General features: G+C 38.4%; 10 protein-coding genes and 2 pseudogenes across 10 annotated transcripts; 6 read left to right on the forward strand and 6 right to left on the reverse strand.

Annotated features, from left to right (window-relative positions):
- Positions 1 to 360: 360 nt before the first annotated feature.
- Positions 361 to 899, forward strand: LOC128261466 (histone H4-like; annotated as a pseudogene).
- A 146-nt stretch (positions 900 to 1,045) lies between these two features.
- On the reverse strand, positions 1,046 to 1,690 carry LOC128263360 (histone H2A-like). The gene has a single exon (XM_052998387.1). The coding sequence runs from the start codon at positions 1,673 to 1,675 to the stop codon at positions 1,046 to 1,048; it is 630 nt and encodes a 209-aa protein (XP_052854347.1). The 5' UTR covers positions 1,676 to 1,690.
- A 188-nt stretch (positions 1,691 to 1,878) lies between these two features.
- On the forward strand, positions 1,879 to 2,316 carry LOC128261467 (histone H2B). The gene has a single exon (XM_052995182.1). The coding sequence runs from the start codon at positions 1,896 to 1,898 to the stop codon at positions 2,265 to 2,267; it is 372 nt and encodes a 123-aa protein (XP_052851142.1). The 5' UTR covers positions 1,879 to 1,895; the 3' UTR covers positions 2,268 to 2,316.
- A 679-nt stretch (positions 2,317 to 2,995) lies between these two features.
- Positions 2,996 to 3,835, reverse strand: LOC128261587 (histone H1-like; annotated as a pseudogene).
- Positions 3,836 to 6,046: 2,211 nt separating this feature from the next.
- On the forward strand, positions 6,047 to 6,460 carry LOC128262858 (histone H4). The gene has a single exon (XM_052997409.1). The coding sequence runs from the start codon at positions 6,107 to 6,109 to the stop codon at positions 6,416 to 6,418; it is 312 nt and encodes a 103-aa protein (XP_052853369.1). The 5' UTR covers positions 6,047 to 6,106; the 3' UTR covers positions 6,419 to 6,460.
- Positions 6,461 to 7,020: 560 nt separating this feature from the next.
- Positions 7,021 to 7,473, reverse strand: LOC128262853 (histone H2A). The gene has a single exon (XM_052997405.1). The coding sequence runs from the start codon at positions 7,456 to 7,458 to the stop codon at positions 7,084 to 7,086; it is 375 nt and encodes a 124-aa protein (XP_052853365.1). The 5' UTR covers positions 7,459 to 7,473; the 3' UTR covers positions 7,021 to 7,083.
- A 188-nt stretch (positions 7,474 to 7,661) lies between these two features.
- On the forward strand, positions 7,662 to 8,230 carry LOC128262855 (histone H2B). Its single transcript, XM_052997407.1, has one exon. The coding sequence runs from the start codon at positions 7,679 to 7,681 to the stop codon at positions 8,048 to 8,050; it is 372 nt and encodes a 123-aa protein (XP_052853367.1). The 5' UTR covers positions 7,662 to 7,678; the 3' UTR covers positions 8,051 to 8,230.
- Positions 8,231 to 8,787: 557 nt separating this feature from the next.
- Positions 8,788 to 9,672, reverse strand: LOC128262850 (histone H1-like). The gene has a single exon (XM_052997402.1). The coding sequence runs from the start codon at positions 9,626 to 9,628 to the stop codon at positions 8,879 to 8,881; it is 750 nt and encodes a 249-aa protein (XP_052853362.1). The 5' UTR covers positions 9,629 to 9,672; the 3' UTR covers positions 8,788 to 8,878.
- A 2,170-nt stretch (positions 9,673 to 11,842) lies between these two features.
- LOC128262857 (histone H4) lies at positions 11,843 to 12,259 on the forward strand. The gene has a single exon (XM_052997408.1). The coding sequence runs from the start codon at positions 11,903 to 11,905 to the stop codon at positions 12,212 to 12,214; it is 312 nt and encodes a 103-aa protein (XP_052853368.1). The 5' UTR covers positions 11,843 to 11,902; the 3' UTR covers positions 12,215 to 12,259.
- Positions 12,260 to 12,785: 526 nt separating this feature from the next.
- Positions 12,786 to 13,238, reverse strand: LOC128262852 (histone H2A). The gene has a single exon (XM_052997404.1). The coding sequence runs from the start codon at positions 13,221 to 13,223 to the stop codon at positions 12,849 to 12,851; it is 375 nt and encodes a 124-aa protein (XP_052853364.1). The 5' UTR covers positions 13,224 to 13,238; the 3' UTR covers positions 12,786 to 12,848.
- Positions 13,239 to 13,426: 188 nt separating this feature from the next.
- Positions 13,427 to 13,995, forward strand: LOC128262854 (histone H2B). The gene has a single exon (XM_052997406.1). It carries the CDS (start codon positions 13,444 to 13,446, stop codon positions 13,813 to 13,815), a length of 372 nt encoding a protein of 123 aa, XP_052853366.1. The 5' UTR covers positions 13,427 to 13,443; the 3' UTR covers positions 13,816 to 13,995.
- A 229-nt stretch (positions 13,996 to 14,224) lies between these two features.
- On the reverse strand, positions 14,225 to 15,090 carry LOC128262851 (histone H1-like). Its single transcript, XM_052997403.1, has one exon. The coding sequence runs from the start codon at positions 15,063 to 15,065 to the stop codon at positions 14,316 to 14,318; it is 750 nt and encodes a 249-aa protein (XP_052853363.1). The 5' UTR covers positions 15,066 to 15,090; the 3' UTR covers positions 14,225 to 14,315.
- Positions 15,091 to 22,516: the final 7,426 nt, after the last annotated feature.

The raw sequence follows: 22,516 nt of genomic DNA on the forward strand, positions 1-22,516 counted from the left end.
GGCGCTCTTGCGAGCGGCTTTAGTAGTAGCCAGTTGTTGCGTGGCGCCTTGCCACCAGTCGATTTGCGAGCGGTTTGCTTGGTACGAGCCATTATTGATCTGGATGTTCACTACTTTTCACTTCACGTCTAAAAACACAATAAACGCTCGGCGCGATCGCTACCTACTTATAGCAAAAGTGGAGGGTTGGAAAAGAGAGAAGCAGACGCCATTTCATTTGGCGAGCCAAGAGCGAGGCGACATATCGTTCGCACTCGCTCGGGTTTCTTGGGTTTTTGGTATAAATAGGGGCACGCCGAAAAATTGAAATTAGTTCGTCAGTGACTTTCGTGCAGTGTGTTAATATAGAAAAGAGTGATAATGACTGGTCGCGGTAAAGGGGCAAAGGCTTGGGAAAAGGTGGCGCCAAGCGTCATCGCAAAGTGCTGCGTGATAACATCCAGGGTATCACTAAGCCAGCTATCCGCCGTTTGGCTCGTCGTGGCGGTGTGAAGCGCATCTCTGGACTCATTTACGAGGAAACACGTGGTGTTCTGAAGGTGTTCCTGGAGAACGTTATCCGCGATGCTGTCACCTACACAGAACACGCCAAGAGGAAGACTGTCACAGCCATGGATGTTGTGTACGCCCTGAAGGGCAAGGCCGCACCCTGTACGGTTCGGCGGTTAAAAAAACAGTACAGCTTGTACTTCACTCAACAATCGGTCCTTTTCAGGACCACCATTAAGTTTTCGAGAGGAGACAAATTTTTAAAACATTTTAGGATTTCTGGTTTTGTTAGCTGAGAATTCGAAAGTAGATAAATATTCTTCGCGGCCGTTCGGCAGTTGCTAATTCAGGTAGAGAAATGTGCGGCAAAGCAACCACTCGCTTTGTTAAAGATAAGACTAGCGCCTAAATGTATTTCGTGCAGACTGTACTGCTTCAGATGCAGGCTAACCGGATTGCTAATCCGTCAGTCATAATTTCGTATTAGTCCCAAGCATCGCAGTAAATTATTATGTTCGCTGCAAACAATTTTTTTACCCTAAATATGAACGTTGTTCTAGCAAAATCCCCATTTAAATAAAAATACTTTTGCCTTAGTCCTTCGCTCTATTTGAAAATTGTTACAAATCTTTGGTAAAAACGTGGTCGTCCTGAAAAGGACGGTTGGGTTTGTTTTTATGTACAAGTAATAATTAGCTATATGCACTATTTGAAAATCTTTACAATTCTTTGGTAAAAACGTGGTCGTCCTGAAAAGGACGGTTGGGTTTGTTTTTATGTACAAGTATGTAGTTGGCTCTGTTTTTGGAACGTTTAAGCCTTCTTCTCGGTTCTTGGGCAACAGAACAGCCTGGATGTTGGGCAAAACTCCACCCTGGGCAATGGTTACGCCGGAGAGCAGCTTGTTCAATTCCTCGTCGTTGCGAATGGCCAGCTGCAGATGACGCGGGATTATCCTAGTCTTCTTGTTGTCACGAGCAGCATTGCCAGCCAACTCGAGTACTTCAGCGGCCAGATATTCCATCACGGCAGCCAGGTAAACTGGAGCGCCGGCACCAACACGCTCGGCATAGTTGCCCTTGCGGAGCAGGCGGTGAATACGGCCCACTGGAAACTGAAGACCGGCACGGTTGGAGCGGGACTTTGCCTTTCCCTTCACTTTGCCACCTTTTCCACGACCAGACATTTTGCTTTATTTCACTTAGTTCACTTAACACACAGAAAACGAATGCTGGTGGATATTTTGAAGCCACATATTTATACTTTTTCGTCTGCTTGCGCGTTCAGTTAGGGGTGTTTGCCTTAGGCCTGAAAAGATTGCTCGAAAAAAAGTATAAACATGAACGCGTTTTCGCTCCGTTATGTTCAGTGAATTGTGTTTGTGAAATCATAAGTGAATATAAATAATGCCGCCGAAAACCAGTGGAAAGGCAGCCAAGAAGGCTGGCAAGGCTCAGAAGAACATCACCAAGACCGACAAGAAGAAGAAGCGCAAGAGGAAGGAGAGCTATGCCATCTACATTTACAAGGTCCTGAAACAGGTCCACCCTGACACCGGCATTTCGTCGAAGGCGATGAGCATCATGAACAGCTTTGTGAATGATATCTTCGAGCGCATTGCTGCCGAGGCTTCTCGTCTGGCTCACTACAACAAGCGCTCAACAATCACCAGTCGGGAAATCCAAACTGCTGTTCGTCTGCTCCTGCCCGGAGAGTTGGCCAAGCACGCCGTCAGTGAGGGAACCAAGGCTGTCACCAAGTACACCAGCTCCAAGTAAATATCTCTTGCTGCGTATGCGGAGAAAGATCCAAAACGGCCCTTTTCAGGGCCACAAAATATATTACCAAAAGAAATTACATTTTCAATATACCATTTGTCATAAATATGAAACGATAAAATTAGTCATTGTTTTTATATTTTTAAAATTAGGGATTATACCTGAGCTACGTGATATAATTATATTTATTATTATATTATCTTATGCATGGAAAAGGGCATAGAAAGAAATCGCCTCAACCTAGACTGCACTGCGTTGCTAACTTTTGGTCAATTTAAAGCACAATTTGTCAATTAAAAAATATTAAATTTGTATAACTTAATTGCTTAAGCTTAAATAGTCTATTAATTTGAATGTTTTTGATTTGAAAGTTTCTTTCTCTTGTTAAGGAACGTTGTAGCCCTGAAAAGGGCTTGTTTAAACTTATTTCAGATTTGAAAATCTAAAATTGCGATTTTATATTTTTAAAATTAGGGATATACCTGAGCTACGTGATATAATTTATATATTTATTATTATATTATTCTTATGCATGGAAAAGGGCATAGAAAGAAATCGCCTCAACCTAGACTGCACTGCGTTGCTAACTTTTGGTCAATTTAAAGCACAATTTGTCAATTAAAAAATATTAAATTTGTATAACTTAATTGCTTAAGCTTAAATAGTCTATTAATTTGAATGTTTTTGATTTGAAAGTTTCTTTCTCTTGTTAAGGAACGTTGTAGCCCTGAAAAGGGCTTGTTTAAACTTATTTCAGATTTGAAAATCTAAAATTGCGATTCTGAGCGCGGACAGGTACAGATACTGTACTTTTCCAGTTTACTTCTTAGCAGCCGTAGTCTTTGCTTTCGGCTTCTTAGCGGTAGCAGGAGCAGCTGCTTTCTTTATCGCCTTTTTGGGCTTAGCTGACGCCGCTGGTTTGGCCTTGGATGCTTTGGCCACCTTCGGTTTCGCTGCGGTAGTTTTGGCCTTTGTTGCTGCTGGTTTTGCCTTCACGGTTCCAGTTTTCTTGGCATCCTTGGCTTTTGCCTTCTCGGTTTTCTTTTTCTCGGCGGTCTTTTTGGTGGCCACGGCCTTCTTAGCTTTGGGCTTCTTATCAGCAGCTCCGGCAGCTTTCTTGGCGGTGACACCGGTCTTCTTAACGGTTACTTCTTGCTTTTGACCTTTTTATCAACAGACGCAACTTTTGGCTTGGGATCCTTCTTGGCCGAGGCCGACAGTTTAAATGAACCAGACGCACCCTTTCCCTTTGTTTGGATCAGCTTTCCATTGACCACGGCCGATTTCAAGTACTTCTTGATGAATGGAGCCAGTTTTTGGGCATCGCATTTGTATGTGGCAGTGATATTTCTTGATTGCCAGAAGCGATGAGCCGCCACGTTCCTTCAAGTTCTTGATTGAAGCGTCCACCATTTGCTGAGTTGGCGGGTGACGATGGTGGTGCAGTCGGATTCTTGCCTTTGTGGACAGCAGATCCAGTTGCCTCTTTTGGCAGCCACCTTTTTCTCAACTGGCGCTGGTGGGGCAGCCACTGGGGACGCGGACGTTGCAACTGCAGAATCAGACATTTTTGTTCACTCGAAACACTTTTTTGTTTAGGAAAATGGCGCGCGCGCTTGCCGCCGACCTCCTTCATTCGGATGAGAATCGAGGAGGAGAAGCACTTTAACTATGGGTTCTGACACCAGTCATTTGCTGTGCTGATGTTTACTTGAAGTATAAACTTATTTTCCTGTATTTAGCGTTTAAAAACTTTATTAAAAACAAAGTATTTACTTTTTTCACATTCTTAATAATCCATAAGTTCTTAGCATTTTTAAAATTTTAATATTTGGTTTGGCAACCTTTTATAGCTGAATGAACTTGACCATTGACATTTGTAACATGAGCATTTTTTTTTTAAAACCTATTTTAAAATAAGAAATGGTTAAATTACTTATACAATTCTCAATTTAAAATGAAATTTAAACTTTTTTCTTTAAGAAACACTGAAAATATACTTACTTTTCATTAAAAAAGTTAATTTATTACTTGTTTTAAGTTGAGCCTAGGCTACATAAAAAGTTGGCTTTCAAGGGAGAAGCAGCCATAGTTTTCGTAATGAAAAAAATATAAATATTTTTTAAATTTCATAGTTATTTGTGATTTTCCTTAAGCAAATAATTTGTTTGCTTTAGTCGATAAAATTTTTCAGATGTTTTATTTGTAGTTTGTCCAAAAGAGGCTTATTTGTGCCTCATATATGAATCAATTAAAGTCACATTGAAGATTATGTCAAAAAAAATTGAAATTTTGTTATATTATTATTATTTTTTATTTTATTTATTGAATTACGTATTCGTAACTTTGCGAAGATATATTTAGCATGTGTTTAACAGTTTTTTGATTTTTTTAATGACGTTTGAATGGCAATATAGTTCCTGCTTGTCCATACAACCGTGCCCCTTGTATAATCCCACCAATTACCAACCGAAATAAAAAACACAAATGATATCTTTTTTAATACATTTGATGTTTTATTAAACAAGTATAGGATTCAAAAAAGTTGCTAAGTTATTTTTAGAGTGATTTAAACAGTTTTTTGATTTTTTTTTGTGCCTGTTCCACACAACTTGCTCCCTATACAAAACTCACTATATTCAAGCCGAAATAAAAAATATAAACTTAGTTTCGTTCAACAAATTATTGACTTTGTTTAATAATTAAAGAATTCATAAACGTTGCTAAGGTTTTTTCCGAATGTTTTAAACAGTTTTTAATTTTTTAACGACGTTTTTGAATGTTAAATATAATTCGTGTTTGTCCCATACAACCATGCCCCTTGTATAAATCCCACCAGGAACAGACCGAAATAAAAATTTGATCTGTTTTAATATATTGTATTTATTGACTTTTTAAATAAGCAAAGGATTTTAGAGTGATTTAAAAGATTTTTCATTTTTTAATGACATTTGAATTTTGAATATAGTTCGCGCTTGGTACACACCTTCACAGCGAACCAATTGAAATAAAAAACGAACATAATACAAACTTATGAATTAAAAAGATTGTAAAATAAAAATAAATATCTCATTGAATGTATTTTGTGGTCCTGAAAAGGACCGATTTGTATAAAATATGGTAGCGTATTGGTAGCCAGTTGATGCAGTCTCAACTTAAGCACGCTCGCCGCGAATGCGACGGGCCAACTGGATGTCCTTGGGCCATGATCGTCACACGCTTGGCATGAATGGCACACAAGTTGGTATCTTCAAAGAGGCCGACCAGATAGGCTTCGCTGGCTTCCTGAAGAGCCATCACCGCCGAGCTCTGGAATCTCAAGTCAGTCTTAAAATCCTGAGCGATTTCACGCACTAGACGCTGGAAAGGCAGTTTGCGGATCAGCAGTTCGGTACTCTTCTGGTAGCGACGGATCTCACGCAGGGCCACAGTGCCGGGGCGATAGCGATGTGGCTTCTTCACGCCTCCGGTGGCTGGGGCGCTCTGCGAGCGGCTTTAGTAGCCAGTTGTTTGCGTGGCGCCTTGCCACCAGTCGATTTGCGAGCGGTTTGCTTGGTACGAGCCATTATTGATCTGGATGTTCACTACTTTTTCACTTCACGTCTAAAAACACAATAAACGCTCGGCGCGATCGCTACCTACTTATATAGCAAAAGTGGAGGGTTGGAAAGAGAGAGAAGCAGACGCCATTCATTTGGCGAGCCAAGAGCGAGGCGAACATATCGTTCGCACTCGCTCGGGTTTCTTGGGTTTTTGGTATAAATAGGGGCACGCCGAAAAATTGAAATTAGTTCGTCAGTGACTTTCGTGCAGTGTGTTAATATAGAAAAGAGTGAATAATGACTGGTCGCGGTAAAGGAGGCAAAGGCTTGGGAAAAGGTGGCGCCAAGCGTCATCGCAAAGTGCTGCGTGATAACATCCAGGGTATCACTAAGCCAGCTATCCGCCGTTTGGCTCGTCGTGGCGGTGTGAAGCGCATCTCTGGACTCATTTACGAGGAAACACGTGGTGTTCTGAAGGTGTTCCTGGAGAACGTTATCCGCGATGCTGTCACCTACACAGAACACGCCAAGAGGAAGACTGTCACAGCCATGGATGTTGTGTACGCCCTGAAGAGGCAAGGCCGCACCCTGTACGGTTTCGGCGGTTAAAAAACAGTACAGCTTGTACTTCACTCAACAATCGGTCCTTTTCAGGACCACCATTAAGTTTCGAGAGGAGACAAATTTTTAAAACATTTTAGGATTTCTGGTTTTGTTAGCTGAGAATTCGAAAGTAGATAAATATTCTTCGCGGCCGTTCGGCAGTTGCTAATTCAGGTAGAGAAATGTGCGGCAAAGCAACCACTCGCTTTGTTAAAGATAAGACTAGCGCCTAAATGTATTTCGTGCAGACTGTACTGCTTCAGATGCAGGCTAACCGGATTGCTAATCCGTCAGTCATAATTTCGTATTAGTCCAAGCATCTTAGAATTTTGAAGTGCAAAGGAACTCGGTAATATCGCAGTAAATTATATGTTCGCTGCAAACAATTTTTTTTACCCTAAATATGAACGTTGTTCTAGCAAAATCCCCATTTAAATAAAAATACTTTTGCCTTAGTCCTTCGCTCTATTTGAAAATTGTTACAAATCTTTGGTAAAAACGTGGTCGTCCTGAAAGGACGGTTGGGTTTGTTTTTATGTACAAGTAATAATTAGCTATATGCACTATTTGAAAATCTTTACAATTCTTTGGTAAAAACGTGGTCGTCCTGAAAAGGACGGTTGGGTTTGTTTTTATGTACAAGTATGTAGTTGGCTCTGTTTTTGGAACGTTTAAGCCTTCTTCTCGGTCTTCTTGGGCAACAGAACAGCCTGGATGTTGGGCAAAACTCCACCCTGGGCAATGGTTACGCCGGAGAGCAGCTTGTTCAATTCCTCGTCGTTGCGAATGGCCAGCTGCAGATGACGCGGGATTATCCTAGTCTTCTTGTTGTCACGAGCAGCATTGCCAGCCAACTCGAGTACTTCAGCGGCCAGATATTCCATCACGGCAGCCAGGTAAACTGGAGCGCCGGCACCAACACGCTCGGCATAGTTGCCCTTGCGGAGCAGGCGGTGAATACGGCCCACTGGAAACTGAAGACCGGCACGGTTGGAGCGGGACTTTGCCTTTCCCTTCACTTTGCCACCTTTTCCACGACCAGACATTTTGCTTTATTTCACTTAGTTCACTTAACACACAGAAAACGAATGCTGGTGGATATTTTGAAGCCACATATTTATACTTTTTCGTCTGCTTGCGCGTTCAGTTAGGGGTGTTTGCCTTAGGCCTGAAAAGATTGCTCGAAAAAAAGTATAAACATGAACGCGTTTTCGCTCCGTTATGTTCAGTGAATTGTGTTTGTGAAATCATAAGTGAATATAAATAATGCCGCCGAAAACCAGTGGAAAGGCAGCCAAGAAGGCTGGCAAGGCTCAGAAGAACATCACCAAGACCGACAAGAAGAAGAAGCGCAAGAGGAAGGAGAGCTATGCCATCTACATTTACAAGGTCCTGAAACAGGTCCACCCTGACACCGGCATTTCGTCGAAGGCGATGAGCATCATGAACAGCTTTGTGAATGATATCTTCGAGCGCATTGCTGCCGAGGCTTCTCGTCTGGCTCACTACAACAAGCGCTCAACAATTACCAGTCGGGAAATCCAAACTGCTGTTCGTCTGCTCCTGCCCGGAGAGTTGGCCAAGCACGCCGTCAGTGAGGGAACCAAGGCTGTCACCAAGTACACCAGCTCCAAGTAAATATCTCTTGCTGCGTATGCGGAGAAAGATCCAAAACGGCCCTTTTCAGGGCCACAAAATATATTACCAAAAGAAATTACATTTTCAATATACCATTTGTCATAAATATGAAACGATAAAATTAGTCATTGTTTTTATATTTTTAAAATTAGGGATATATACCTGAGCTACGTGATATAATTTATTATATTTATTATTATATTATTCTTATGCATGGAAAAGGGCATAGAAAGAAATCGCCTCAACCTAGACTGCACTGCGTTGCTAACTTTTGGTCAATTTAAAGCACAATTTGTCAATTAAAAAATATTAAATTTGTATAACTTAATTGCTTAAGCTTAAATAGTCTATTAATTTGAATGTTTTTGATTTGAAAGTTTCTTTCTCTTGTTAAGGAACGTTGTAGCCCTGAAAAGGGCTTGTTTAAACTTATTTCAGATTTGAAAATCTAAAATTGCGATTTTATATTTTTAAAATTAGGGATATATACCTGAGCTACGTGATATAATTTATTATATTTATTATTATATTATTCTTATGCATGGAAAAGGGCATAGAAAGAAATCGCCTCAACCTAGACTGCACTGCGTTGCTAACTTTTGGTCAATTTAAAGCACAATTTGTCAATTAAAAAATATTAAATTTGTATAACTTAATTGCTTAAGCTTAAATAGTCTATTAATTTGAATGTTTTTGATTTGAAAGTTTCTTTCTCTTGTTAAGGAACGTTGTAGCCCTGAAAAGGGCTTGTTTAAACTTATTTCAGATTTGAAAATCTAAAATTGCGATTCTGAGCGCGGACAGGTACAGATACTGTACTTTTCCAGTTTACTTCTTAGCAGCCGTAGTCTTTGCTTTCGGCTTCTTAGCGGTAGCAGGAGCAGCTGCTTTCTTTATCGCCTTTTTGGGCTTAGCTGACGCCGCTGGTTTGGCCTTGGATGCTTTGGCCACCTTCGGTTTCGCTGCGGTAGTTTTGGCCTTTGTTGCTGCTGGTTTTGCCTTCACGGTTCCAGTTTTCTTGGCATCCTTGGCTTTTGCCTTCTCGGTTTTCTTTTTCTCGGCGGTCTTTTTGGTGGCCACGGCCTTCTTAGCTTTGGGCTTCTTATCAGCAGCTCCGGCAGCTTTCTTGGCGGTGACACCGGTCTTCTTAACGGTTACTTTCTTGCTTTTGACCTTTTTATCAACAGACGCAACTTTTGGCTTGGGATCCTTCTTGGCCGAGGCCGACAGTTTAAATGAACCAGACGCACCCTTTCCCTTTGTTTGGATCAGCTTTCCATTGACCACGGCCGATTTCAAGTACTTCTTGATGAATGGAGCCAGTTTTTGGGCATCGCATTTGTATGTGGCAGTGATATATTTCTTGATTGCCAGAAGCGATGAGCCGCCACGTTCCTTCAAGTTCTTGATTGAAGCGTCCACCATTTGCTGAGTTGGCGGGTGCGATGGTGGTGCAGTCGGCTTCTTTGCCTTTGTGGCAGCAGATCCAGTTGCCTTTTTGGCAGCCACCTTTTTCTCAACTGGCGCTGGTGGGGCAGCCACTGGGGACGCGGACGTTGCAACTGCAGAATCAGACATTTTTGTTCACTCGAAAACACTTTTTTGTTTAGAAAATGGCGCGCGCGCTTGCCGCCGACCTCCTTCATTCGGATGAGAATCGAGGAGGAGAGCACTTTAACTATGGGTCTGACACCAGTCATTTGCTGTGCTGATGTTTACTTGAAGTATAAACTTATTTTCCTGTATTTAGCGTTTAAAAACTTTATTAAAAACAAAGTATTTATTTTTTCACATTCTTAAATAATCCATAAAGTTCTTAGCATTTTTAAAATTTTAATATTTGGTTTTGGCAACCTTTTATAGCTGAATGAACTTGACCATTGACATTTGTAACATGAGCATTTTTTTTTTAAAACCTATTTTAAAATAAGAAATGGTTAAATTACTTATACAATTCTCAATTTAAAATGAAATTTAAACTTTTTTCTTTAAGAAACACTAAAAATATACTTACTTTTCATTAAAAAGTTAATTTATTACTTGTTTTAAGTTGAGCCTAGGCTACATAAAAAGTTGGCTTTCAAGGGAGAAGCAGCCATAGTTTTCGTAATGAAAAAAAATATAAATATTTTTAAATTTCATAGTTATTTGTGATTTTCTTAAGCAAATAATTTGTTTGCTTTAGTCGATAAAATTTTTCAGATGTTTTTATTTGTAGTTTGTCCAAAAGAGGCTTATTTGTGCCTCATATATGAATCAATTTAAAGTCACATTGAAGATTATGTCAAAAAAAATTGAAATTTTGTTATATTATTATTATTTTTTATTTTATTTATTGAATTACGTATTCGTTAACTTTGCGAAGATATATTTAGCATGTGTTTAACAGTTTTTTGATTTTTTTAATGACGTTTGAATGTGCAATATAGTTCCTGCTTGTCCCATACAACCGTGCCCCTTGTATAATCCCACCAATTACCAACCGAAATAAAAAACACAAATGAATCTTTTTTAATACATTTGATGTTTTATTAAACAAGTATAGGATTCAAAAAGTTGCTAAGTTATTTTTAGAGTGATTTAAACAGTTTTTTGATTTTTTTTTTGTGCCTGTTCCACACAACCTTTGCTCCCTATACAAACTCACTATATTCAAGCCGAAATAAAAAATATAAACTTAGTTTCGTTCAACAAATTATTGACTTTGTTTAATAATTAAAGAATTCATAAACGTTGCTAAGGTTTTTTCCGAATGTTTTAAACAGTTTTTTAATTTTTTAACGACGTTTGAATGTTAAATATAATTCGTGTTTGTCCCATACAACCATGCCCCTTGTATAAATCCCACCAGGAACAGACCGAAATAAAAATTTGATCTGTTTTAATATGTTGTATTTATTGACTTATTAAATAAGCAAAGGATTTTAGAGTGATTTTAAAAGATTTTTCATTTTTTAATGACATTTGAATTTTGAATATAGTTCGCGCTTGGTACACACCTTCACAGCGAACCAATTGAAATAAAAAACGAACATAATACAAACTTATGAATTAAAAAGATTGTAAAATAAAAATAAATATCTCATTGAATGTATTTTGTGGTCCTGAAAAGGACCGATTTGTATAAAATATGGTAGCGTATTGGTAGCCAGTTGATGCAGTCTCAACTTAAGCACGCTCGCCGCGAATGCGACGGGCCAACTGGATGTCCTTGGGCATGATCGTCACACGCTTGGCATGAATGGCACACAAGTTGGTATCTTCAAAGAGGCCGACCAGATAGGCTTCGCTGGCTTCCTGAAGAGCCATCACCGCCGAGCTCTGGAATCTCAAGTCAGTCTTAAAATCCTGAGCGATTTCACGCACTAGACGCTGGAAAGGCAGTTTGCGGATCAGCAGTTCGGTACTCTTCTGGTAGCGACGGATCTCACGCAGGGCCACAGTGCCGGGGCGATAGCGATGTGGCTTCTTCACGCCTCCGGTGGCTGGGGCGCTCTTGCGAGCGGCCTTAGTAGCCAGTTGTTTGCGTGGCGCCTTGCCACCAGTCGATTTGCGAGCGGTTTGCTTGGTACGAGCCATTATTGATCTGGATGTTCACTACTTTTCACTTCACGTCTAAAAACACAATAAACGCTCGGCGCGATCACTACCTACTTATATAGCAAAAGTGGAGGGTTGGAAAGAGAGAGAAGCAGACGCCATTTCATTTGGCGAGCCAAGAGCGAGGCGAACATATCGTTCGCACTCGCTCGGGTTTCTTGGGTTTTTGGTATAAATAGGGGCACGCCGAAAAATTGAAATTAGTTCGTCAGTGACTTTCGTGCAGTGTGTTAATATAGAAAAGAGTGAATAATGACTGGTCGCGGTAAAGGAGGCAAAGGCTTGGGAAAAGGTGGCGCCAAGCGTCATCGCAAAGTGCTGCGTGATAACATCCAGGGTATCACTAAGCCAGCTATCCGCCGTTTGGCTCGTCGTGGCGGTGTGAAGCGCATCTCTGGACTCATTTACGAGGAAACACGTGGTGTTCTGAAGGTGTTCCTGGAGAACGTTATCCGCGATGCTGTCACCTACACAGAACACGCCAAGAGGAAGACTGTCACAGCCATGGATGTTGTGTACGCCCTGAAGAGGCAAGGCCGCACCCTGTACGGTTTCGGCGGTTAAAAAAACAGTACAGCTTGTACTTCACTCAACAATCGGTCCTTTTCAGGACCACCATTAAGTTTTCGAGAGGAGACAAATTTTTAAAACATTTTAGGATTTCTGGTTTTGTTAGCTGAGAATTCGAAAGTAGATAAATATTCTTCGCGGCCGTTCGGCAGTTGCTAATTCAGGTAGAGAAATGTGCGGCAAAGCAACCACTCGCTTTGTTAAAGATAAGACTAGCGCCTAAATGTATTTCGTGCAGACTGTACTGCTTCAGATGCAGGCTAACCGGATTGCTAATCCGTCAGTCATAATTTCGTATTAGTCCCAAGCATCGCAGTAAATTATTATGTTCGCTGCAAACAATTTTTTTACCCTAAATATGAACGTTGTTCTAGCAAAATCCCCATTTAAATAAAAATACTTTTGCCTTAGTCCTTCGCTCTATTTGAAAATTGTTACAAATCTTTGGTAAAAAACGTGGTCGTCCTGAAAAGGACGGTTGGGTTTGTTTTTATGTACAAGTAATAATTAGCTATATGCACTATTTGAAAATCTTTACAATTCTTTGGTAAAAACGTGGTCGTCCTGAAAAGGACGGTTGGGTTTGTTTTTATGTACAAGTATGTAGTTGGCTCTGTTTTTGGAACGTTTAAGCCTTCTTCTCGGTCTTCTTGGGCAACAGAACAGCCTGGATGTTGGGCAAAACTCCACCCTGGGCAATGGTTACGCCGGAGAGCAGCTTGTTCAATTCCTCGTCGTTGCGAATGGCCAGCTGCAGATGACGCGGGATTATCCTAGTCTTCTTGTTGTCACGAGCAGCATTGCCAGCCAACTCGAGTACTTCAGCGGCCAGATATTCCATCACGGCAGCCAGGTAAACTGGAGCGCCGGCACCAACACGCTCGGCATAGTTGCCCTTGCGGAGCAGGCGGTGAATACGGCCCACTGGAAACTGAAGACCGGCACGGTTGGAGCGGGACTTTGCCTTTCCCTTCACTTTGCCACCTTTTCCACGACCAGACATTTTGCTTTATTTCACTTAGTTCACTTAACACACAGAAAACGAATGCTGGTGGATATTTTGAAGCCACATATTTATACTTTTTCGTCTGCTTGCGCGTTCAGTTAGGGGTGTTTGCCTTAGGCCTGAAAAGATTGCTCGAAAAAAAGTATAAACATGAACGCGTTTTCGCTCCGTTATGTTCAGTGAATTGTGTTTGTGAAATCATAAGTGAATATAAATAATGCCGCCGAAAACCAGTGGAAAGGCAGCCAAGAAGGCTGGCAAGGCTCAGAAGAACATCACCAAGACCGACAAGAAGAAGAAGCGCAAGAGGAAGGAGAGCTATGCCATCTACATTTACAAGGTCCTGAAACAGGTCCACCCTGACACCGGCATTTCGTCGAAGGCGATGAGCATCATGAACAGCTTTGTGAATGATATCTTCGAGCGCATTGCTGCCGAGGCTTCTCGTCTGGCTCACTACAACAAGCGCTCAACAATTACCAGTCGGGAAATCCAAACTGCTGTTCGTCTGCTCCTGCCCGGAGAGTTGGCCAAGCACGCCGTCAGTGAGGGAACCAAGGCTGTCACCAAGTACACCAGCTCCAAGTAAATATCTCTTGCTGCGTATGCGGAGAAAGATCCAAAACGGCCCTTTTCAGGGCCACAAAATATATTACCAAAAGAAATTACATTTTCAATATACCATTTGTCATAAATATGAAACGATAAAATTAGTCATTGTTTTTATATTTTTAAAATTAGGGATATATACCTGAGCTACGTGATATAATTTATTATATTTATTATTATATTATTCTTATGCATGGAAAAGGGCATAGAAAGAAATCGCCTCAACCTAGACTGCACTGCGTTGCTAACTTTTGGTCAATTTAAAGCACAATTTGTCAATTAAAAAATATTAAATTTGTATAACTTAATTGCTTAAGCTTAAATAGTCTATTAATTTGAATGTTTTTGATTTGAAAGTTTCTTTCTCTTGTTAAGGAACGTTGTAGCCCTGAAAAGGGCTTGTTTAAACTTATTTCAGATTTGAAAATCTAAAATTGCGATTCTGAGCGCGGACAGGTACAGATACTGTACTTTTCCAGTTTACTTCTTAGCAGCCGTAGTCTTTGCTTTCGGCTTCTTAGCGGTAGCAGGAGCAGCTGCTTTCTTTATCGCCTTTTTGGGCTTAGCTGACGCCGCTGGTTTGGCCTTGGATGCTTTGGCCACCTTCGGTTTCGCTGCGGTAGTTTTGGCCTTTGTTGCTGCTGGTTTTGCCTTCACGGTTCCAGTTTTCTTGGCATCCTTGGCTTTTGCCTTCTCGGTTTTCTTTTTCTCGGCGGTCTTTTTGGTGGCCACGGCCTTCTTAGCTTTGGGCTTCTTATCAGCAGCTCCGGCAGCTTTCTTGGCGGTGACACCGGTCTTCTTAACGGTTACCTTCTTGCTTTTGACCTTTTTATCAACAGACGCAACTTTTGGCTTGGGATCCTTCTTGGCCGAGGCCGACAGTTTAAATGAACCAGACGCACCCTTTCCCTTTGTTTGGATCAGCTTTCCATTGACCACGGCCGATTTCAAGTACTTCTTGATGAATGGAGCCAGTTTTTGGGCATCGCATTTGTATGTGGCAGTGATATATTTCTTGATTGCCAGAAGCGATGAGCCGCCACGTTCCTTCAAGTTCTTGATTGAAGCGTCCACCATTTGCTGAGTTGGCGGGTGCGATGGTGGTGCAGTCGGATTCTTTGCCTTTGTGGCAGCAGATCCAGTTGCCTTTTTGGCAGCCACCTTTTTCTCAACTGGCGCTGGTGGGGCAGCCACTGGGGACGCGGACGTTGCAACTGCAGAATCAGACATTTTGTTCACTCGAAAACACTTTTTTGTTTAGAAAATGGCGCGCGCGCTTGCCGCCGACCTCCTTCATTCGGATGAGAATCGAGGAGGAGAGCACTTTAACTATGGGTCTGACACCAGTCATTTGCTGTGCTGATGTTTACTTGAAGTATAAACTTATTTTCCTGTATTTAGCGTTTAAAAACTTTATTAAAAACAAAGTATTTATTTTTTCACATTCTTAAATAATCCATAAAGTTCTTAGCATTTTTAAAATTTTAATATTTGGTTTTGGCAACCTTTTATAGCTGAATGAACTTGACCATTGACATTTGTAACATGAGCATTTTTTTTTAAAACCTATTTTAAAATAAGAAATGGTTAAATTACTTATACAATTCTCAATTTAAAATGAAATTTAAACTTTTTTCTTTAAGAAACACTAAAAAATATACTTACTTTTCATTAAAAAAGTTAATTTATTACTTGTTTTAAGTTGAGCCTAGGCTACATAAAAAGTTGGCTTTCAAGGGAGAAGCAGCCATAGTTTTTGTAATGAAAAAAATATAAATATTTTTAAATTTCATAGTTATTTGTGATTTTCTTAAGCAAATAATTTGTTTGCTTTAGTAGTTTAAATTTTTCAGATGTTTTTATACCCTTGCAGAGGGTATTATAATTTCAGTCAGAAGTTTGCAACGCAGTGAAGGAGACGTTTCCGACCCTATAAAGTATATATATTCTTGATCAGCATCACTAGTAGAGTCGATCTAGCCATGTCCGTCTGTCCGTCTGTCCGTCCGTTTATATGCAAACTAGTCTCTCAGTTTTAAAGCTATCTGCATGAAACTTTCCCAAAAGTTGTCTTTCTTTGCAGGTAGTATATAAGTCGGAACGAGCCGGATCGGACGACTATAGCATATAGCTCCCATAGGAACAATCGGAAAAATAAATGAAAAAAAATTATAACTTTTCTGTTTTTTATTTTTTTGTTTAGTTCTTCGACATTTAGTAATGGTTAAATATTTCCGATTTACGGATTAAATTTCATCAAAGTCGGACGACTATATCATATAGCTCTCATAGGAACAATCGGAAAAATAAATGAAAAAAATTATAACTTTTCTGTTTTTTAATTTTTTGTTTAGTTCTTCGACATATAGCAATGGTTAAATATTTCAGAATTATGGTTTAAATTTTATCAAAATCGGACGTCTATATCATATAGCTCCCTTAGAAATAATAAAAATATATAAATAACTATCAAATAATTGAGCTGCAAATCATCATAGCTTCAATGTTTTTAAACATATACGAAAGTAAATCATAATTTTAATGTTTTCAAAAATGTTTAATTCTTGCAATAGCTGCAAGGGTATATGAACTTCGGCTTGCCGAAGTTTGCTTTCTTTCTTGTTATTTGTAGTTTGTCCAAAAGAGGCTTATTTGTGCCTCATATATGAATCAAGTTATTGTCACTATGTATATTATGTCAAAAAAAATAGAAATAGAAATATAAATAGAAATAAAAATAAAAATAGAAATAGAAATTTCATCAATTGTCAATGATTTTAAATGTAAATAAACCCTTGTCTGTGTATTGATTTGCAATAGTGATGGTAATCTTCAAGTTAGTGACGTGAGACGTCCGATGAGCCGGAATCGATCGTTCGGACTGCGGGACTCCGTGGCTAGCCTTCACTGCCGTCCGGGAAAAATGCAGTTCCGGAACTAGTGAGACCGAAGTTTTCAGATTAACCCGAGTTCGTGTGCTTCGGTCAAGCTGTCAATCAGCTGGGCTTGTTGACAAATAAATTAATTTGAGAAAGCAAAATCGAAGTTGTTGAATATAAACGACACCAGAGTTAAATTTGGTATTGGAATGGTGGCAGATACGCGGCTTTTTCGTGCTTTTGTCGTTTTTTCCCTTCATTTCGCTTGCAAGTTCAAATCCAACAACACCAAAGATTACAAATTTTTTATTCTTTTCGCCAGGGCCTGACAAACATTCATCGAGAGTTCATCCCAGATGTTTTTCAACAATCTGCACATTTTTAGTATTTTTCCGTCGATCTGAGTACCGACGTGCAAAATGGCACGTTCGGTAAACGGTTTTCGTCGATCTGAGTTCTAGGCTTTAGCAAAAAACACAAGGCTTGGTTGCAAAATTTTGGGTAGGAAAAATGCAAAAAAAAAAAAAATTTAACTTTTCTAATAAAATTGCATTCTAGATTAACTTAAATTGGAGGTGGAGGTTGTTGTAGTTTTAAGTACTATTGCAAAATATTAAAAAAATAAATGAAATATGAACAAAATTGTATTTAAGAAACACAATTTTGCTAATTTATTGGAGTTGACGACAAAACGAAATTAAAAAGCAAGGCTAAAATGTATACAAAATATTTTTTTACCATTAAAAGGTAACAACTGAAAACCTTTAAAAGTTAAAATTAGCGGGATAAACACAATATAATAAACAAAACAATAACGTTTGAATTTAACGTTAAAAAGGCAGTGTGACCGTGATTTAATAACCACAAAAATCTCAAGCAGTATCCATATAGTTGTCTCTATCTCTGAGCTTCAATGAATTCGTTAATGAATAGCCGTATTATAATTTTAGTTTGTATAAAGAACCGCACAAAAAAACGATGCTATCGATAGTATTGAATTTTCACTCCCTAAACATTGAAAATATCGAATGGGGCCACCATTGATGTCCCAGCTCTAAGCGTCGGCACCAACACGCTCGGCATAGTTGCCATTGCGGAGCAGAAGGTGAATACGGCACACTGGAAACTGAAGACCGGCACGCTTGGAGCGGGACTTTGCCTTTCCCTTCACTTTTACACCTTTTAGACTTAACACACAGAAAACGAATGGTGGTTAAGATATATACAATTAAATTTATCCTAAAAGTAAACAAGGTTGACAAAATTCATGTTTACTGTTTCTTAGATTACATTTGTTTGAGCCCTGCGCTTTTCGCTTTTCGGGGCATTTGTTTTCACTTATATGTATATTTGTACTTTTGTACTTAATTTATGTCTTGGTTTCATGTTTTTTTGTTTTGTAGTTTCAAGAAAAACTTTTTTGGAAAAAACCTTAGATCATATTGGTTTGTTTTTGTTTTAAAAGTAAGAGGGCTATCTACATTAAGAAGGTACATTTACAGGAGAAAGGTAATTTAATATATAGGATTACGTATTGTATATTATATATTATAGTGGCTTCAATCAGTATACTCAATTCAGTATACTTAGTATAAACAAAACCGTCGTCTGGGTTAAGTGATTGGAATTTTCTATTAAATAATATAAGGTCTTTAGTATTGTTGCAGAGGATTCCTGCAGTTTCTAGGTGTCTCATACAATGAACCGAGATTAATTCTGGGGAGTGCCCATAGGGGATTTCTTGTTGGTCAATATTTTTATTAGTAATGCATTTTCCTAGGACTTTAAATGCCATTTTGTCATTCTTGATGTCTTGGCTTCAGAGTATAATTATTTATTGGGAATGTTGTGTAGAGTATTAGAATTTCTTTGATAGTCTATCGACTTTCGTAAAAAAATTCGCACTTTTTCCATTTGAGCGGAGCTCAGGCTCATTCAGGCTACATATCCATATGGCAGAATAGGTTAAATAAGTTTTCTATATGTTAATGATATCATTATAAATTGGTTTAAAAAGATGATGTATTTCCTTTACTCTTATCGTTGCTTTTTTTAAAGCGTAGTCGATGTTTGTTAAAGTTTAACTTTTCGTCGTATATGATGCCTAGGTATTTTAACTGTTCTTTGTTTTGAATAGGGGTGTTGTAATCAAAAAAGAGTTTCGGATTGAATTTATTTTGCACTCTTGTAGAGGTTACAGGTTCTTGGCCAAATTTAGTTCTATGAACGGATCTACCAGAACCCAGTAGTAGGATGTCATCAGCGTAGATAAAATTTGTTTAACCGAGTTGATGTGTTCGGATCGGAGGGCTCATATGTTGGCATATCTTTTAAGTTAATATTCAATAGTATAGGAGCTAGTATAGAGCCTTGGGGCACTACATCCATTATATATCTGGTCATAGAGTTTTAAGTGTATTCCGGGTTGGAGACGCTAAAGGGATTATTTGTGAGGTAACTATGTATGATTTTTGTGGTGTTGACATCGAAAATATAGATGTTTTTTTAGTATGTAGATTAAGCCCTGTGTCCACACTGTATCGAAAGTCTGTTCGAAATCGAGAGCGCAGGCTATACGAAGTATATTCTCAAATACAAAAATGCAGTGCATGGTTGATAGCTATTCCCTCACACAATCCATATTGTTTTGTCTGTAAAATGTTTTTTCTGATTGCGGAGAGAATAGCAATAGGTCTATAGCTACATAAGTGATAAGGGTTGGTATTTGGTTTTAGTAGTAGGATGATTTAGCAGTTGTTTCAAAATTGGGGAAAGTATGAGCGGTTAAGGCAGTGGTTGATAATAATGCTGATGTGTTTAAGCAGTGGTTTGTTGAAACATTTTAGGGTGAAATTGCTGGTGTAATCATGACTAAGGCCTTTTTTGTTATTTTTATTTATCCTTCCGCATTGGTGAAACCATGTTCATCAGAGCCTTCCCATTCACCATCTGCGGTGTTTTGGTTGTTGTTATTATGTGGTCCGGATATAAATTGCTATATTGTAGATTCTATTTGGGACTAAGTAATAAGCTGTGTAAAGACATGTCTTGATTTTGTTTGTAAATTTGTTCAAATGACCAAGCGAGAGCATTAATTTTGGCAAAGCTGGTAGTGAGTCTGGGAAAGCTGTTTTTGTCTGTTTACATGCCCCTGGGGCTCTCAGCAGCAGGCCCCGGCGCTTCGTGTGCACTCGGGTTTTTTGCTGTCTCATTCTTATTCTCATTTTTAAGCTCGCGGACTCCATGCACGAGTTCGATCGTTCAATCGCAAAGAACTATTTAGTTCTTACTCTATGCAAAGAGGCGCATTTTGATGAAGGTTGCCCTGCGCTTGGATTGTCATTGCCTTTGTATGCATCCGTGATCATGCATTCGTATACACGGGAGCATATGTGCGTTTATTTCATTTCGACGCATCAAGAATATTTTGTCTTTTGCTACTATTTAAACTTGGTACCCTAAGAATATGGGCTTATTGACCATTGGGTAATGATAAAAATATGAATATAGGTAATATGTTATAATATATTTTTTAATATTTCAGCATACAATTTATTTTTGTTTACAAATTCAAGTCAGTGGTAGCAGTAAAATGTTTAACATATATGTATGTATTCGAAATATTATTCCACTGAGATGAAAATAGGGCATATCGCAGTCGTGTCACTTAAAACACCGACTGCTCTTAAGTGTTTCAGAAAACTTCAAACTAAATCAGCTTTTGTTGTTATTTTGCGAGTGGATGGTGCCTGCATACCCTACCGACTATTGCTTTTTAGTAAAGCGGACGGTACCAAAAACAGCTGCTAGGCTCTTGTTTTGTTTACACTTTTTTCAATGTCATGTTTAGTGATCGTTGGTTCATTTATTTTTTAATGATTCGCAGTGTAATTTTAATTGTCTTTAACAATTTTAATTGTCTTTAAACAATTCGTTATAGTCCAAGATATTGGTACATTTCAATTTAAACCAAAAATGCGGATTTTTATACTTCTAAAGTTCTTTTGATATTTTTTTGTATGGTTAGTGATGTAACCCTAATGATGAGTTTCTAACATATAAAATACTTCATTTCAAATGGTCAGCATAGTTTTCAGTCAGTTGACATAATATCTTTATATATAATATATAAAGTGGCGGGCACATGTGGATTCATGTTTGTCACTTCTGACTTCAAACTGCTATAAAAATCGTAAAAATTTTTTAATCGCTTTAATTCTTTTTTTCCAATATTCTGTATTAATATCTTCAATATATAAAAGGAACTTATGTTTAAATAATATGTTGCTTATATATTTTTTTTATTGTTTAAAAAAGTTAATGTTTCCACTTTCGCACGTTTTGGTTTTTTAAGTTTTTCATTAAATTGTTAATATTTGGTGCAAAGACTTTTAGCTTTTATAACCAATTTAATGCGTTTGGGCATACTCTCGACTAAGTTCTGCAACATTTATTTTGGAAAACTATTCCATTCCGCTTGTATCCTGGCCCAAAGTTTATCAAATCCTTTTGGTGCACTATCATACTTTGCAAAGCCCATACATTTTCAATGGGATTAAGATCCGGGCTCTGAGCTGGCCACTGCATGAGCTTAAAGCTTTGGTTTCTTACTTGGGATCTCCATCTTGTTGAATTGTTATATCTTCAGAGGTGTAGGCACATTTTTCAATAAAATTTGGAAGATTGACCTCCAAAATATATATAACAAGAAAAAACCCTATAGTCTATTTTACCGACTTTTAGATTCTCGTTACTCAGCTAACCAACTAAATAATCCTCCCCCAAAACCATTGGGGTCTAGGGGGCCTCATGTGTCTAACTGCATTGCCAAATCTAGAAACTTAAAGCGTGCAGCACCCACGCAACATTTTCTATACAACACATTTTTCTTAAGAATGGCGTTTAAAAATTAATCTTATTTCTGATCTTTATAATAAGCATTTTATGCTTATTTGAATGAGCAAAATCTTTCCCAAGCTAATTTGATTTTGAAGAATTCTTTTGGAGCTTTGTAAGTAAAATGGAAATAAATAAATGGAAATAAAAGCAATAAATGGAAATAAAAGCAAGGGTATTAACTTAAGGGTATTAAAATTAACTTTTGCCTATGTGTTTAAAAAAAAAGAATATAAGTATTTAAAAAAACGTTAAACTTGTTTTTAAAAAAGGAGAGAACAATAAACATTTCTTAAAGGTACCGACTGCAAAACATACCATAATTGTTAGGAAAAATTATGGAAAAAAAGAGAGTTAGTTAACAATTAAATAAAAATAAAGTGTACTTTTTTTGGTAAAACGTTTTTTGCGAACGTCACTTTATTATTACGTCGCGCTGAATAAAAGATGCCATAGCTGAAATACACAGATAAATACAGGAGGACTGGGATAAGGAGTAAGCCGAGAGAGAGGGGGTCAAAAATCATCGAAAACGTGATTACGTAATATATGGACAGCCCCATTTTAAAGAAAGAATTTTGTAAAGCTCTTTACAAAATCAAATTGTGTGTTAGTCAGTTCACAGATGATGAGCAGCGTAGCGCTAATCGTAGAGATTTTAAAAAGCTGGTATAAATCTTATCGAAGTATCTATTATCAGCTTGTGAAAAAAATCAACGCTTATTAAAATTTGAAAAAGTTTAATGCTATCTGCATGAAATTTTGCCAAGAGATGACTTTCAGTTGCAGGCAGTATATAAGTGATAACGAGCCCGATCGGATAAATTTAGTTAAATTGGGCCGATTATAGCAAATAGCTCCAATGAAAACAGTCGGAATATTAAAAATTTAATAAAAACAAGAAAG

This window comes from Drosophila gunungcola, unplaced genomic scaffold, assembly GCF_025200985.1.
Source record: "Drosophila gunungcola strain Sukarami unplaced genomic scaffold, Dgunungcola_SK_2 000001F, whole genome shotgun sequence".
NCBI classification, from domain to species: domain Eukaryota; kingdom Metazoa; phylum Arthropoda; class Insecta; order Diptera; family Drosophilidae; genus Drosophila; species Drosophila gunungcola.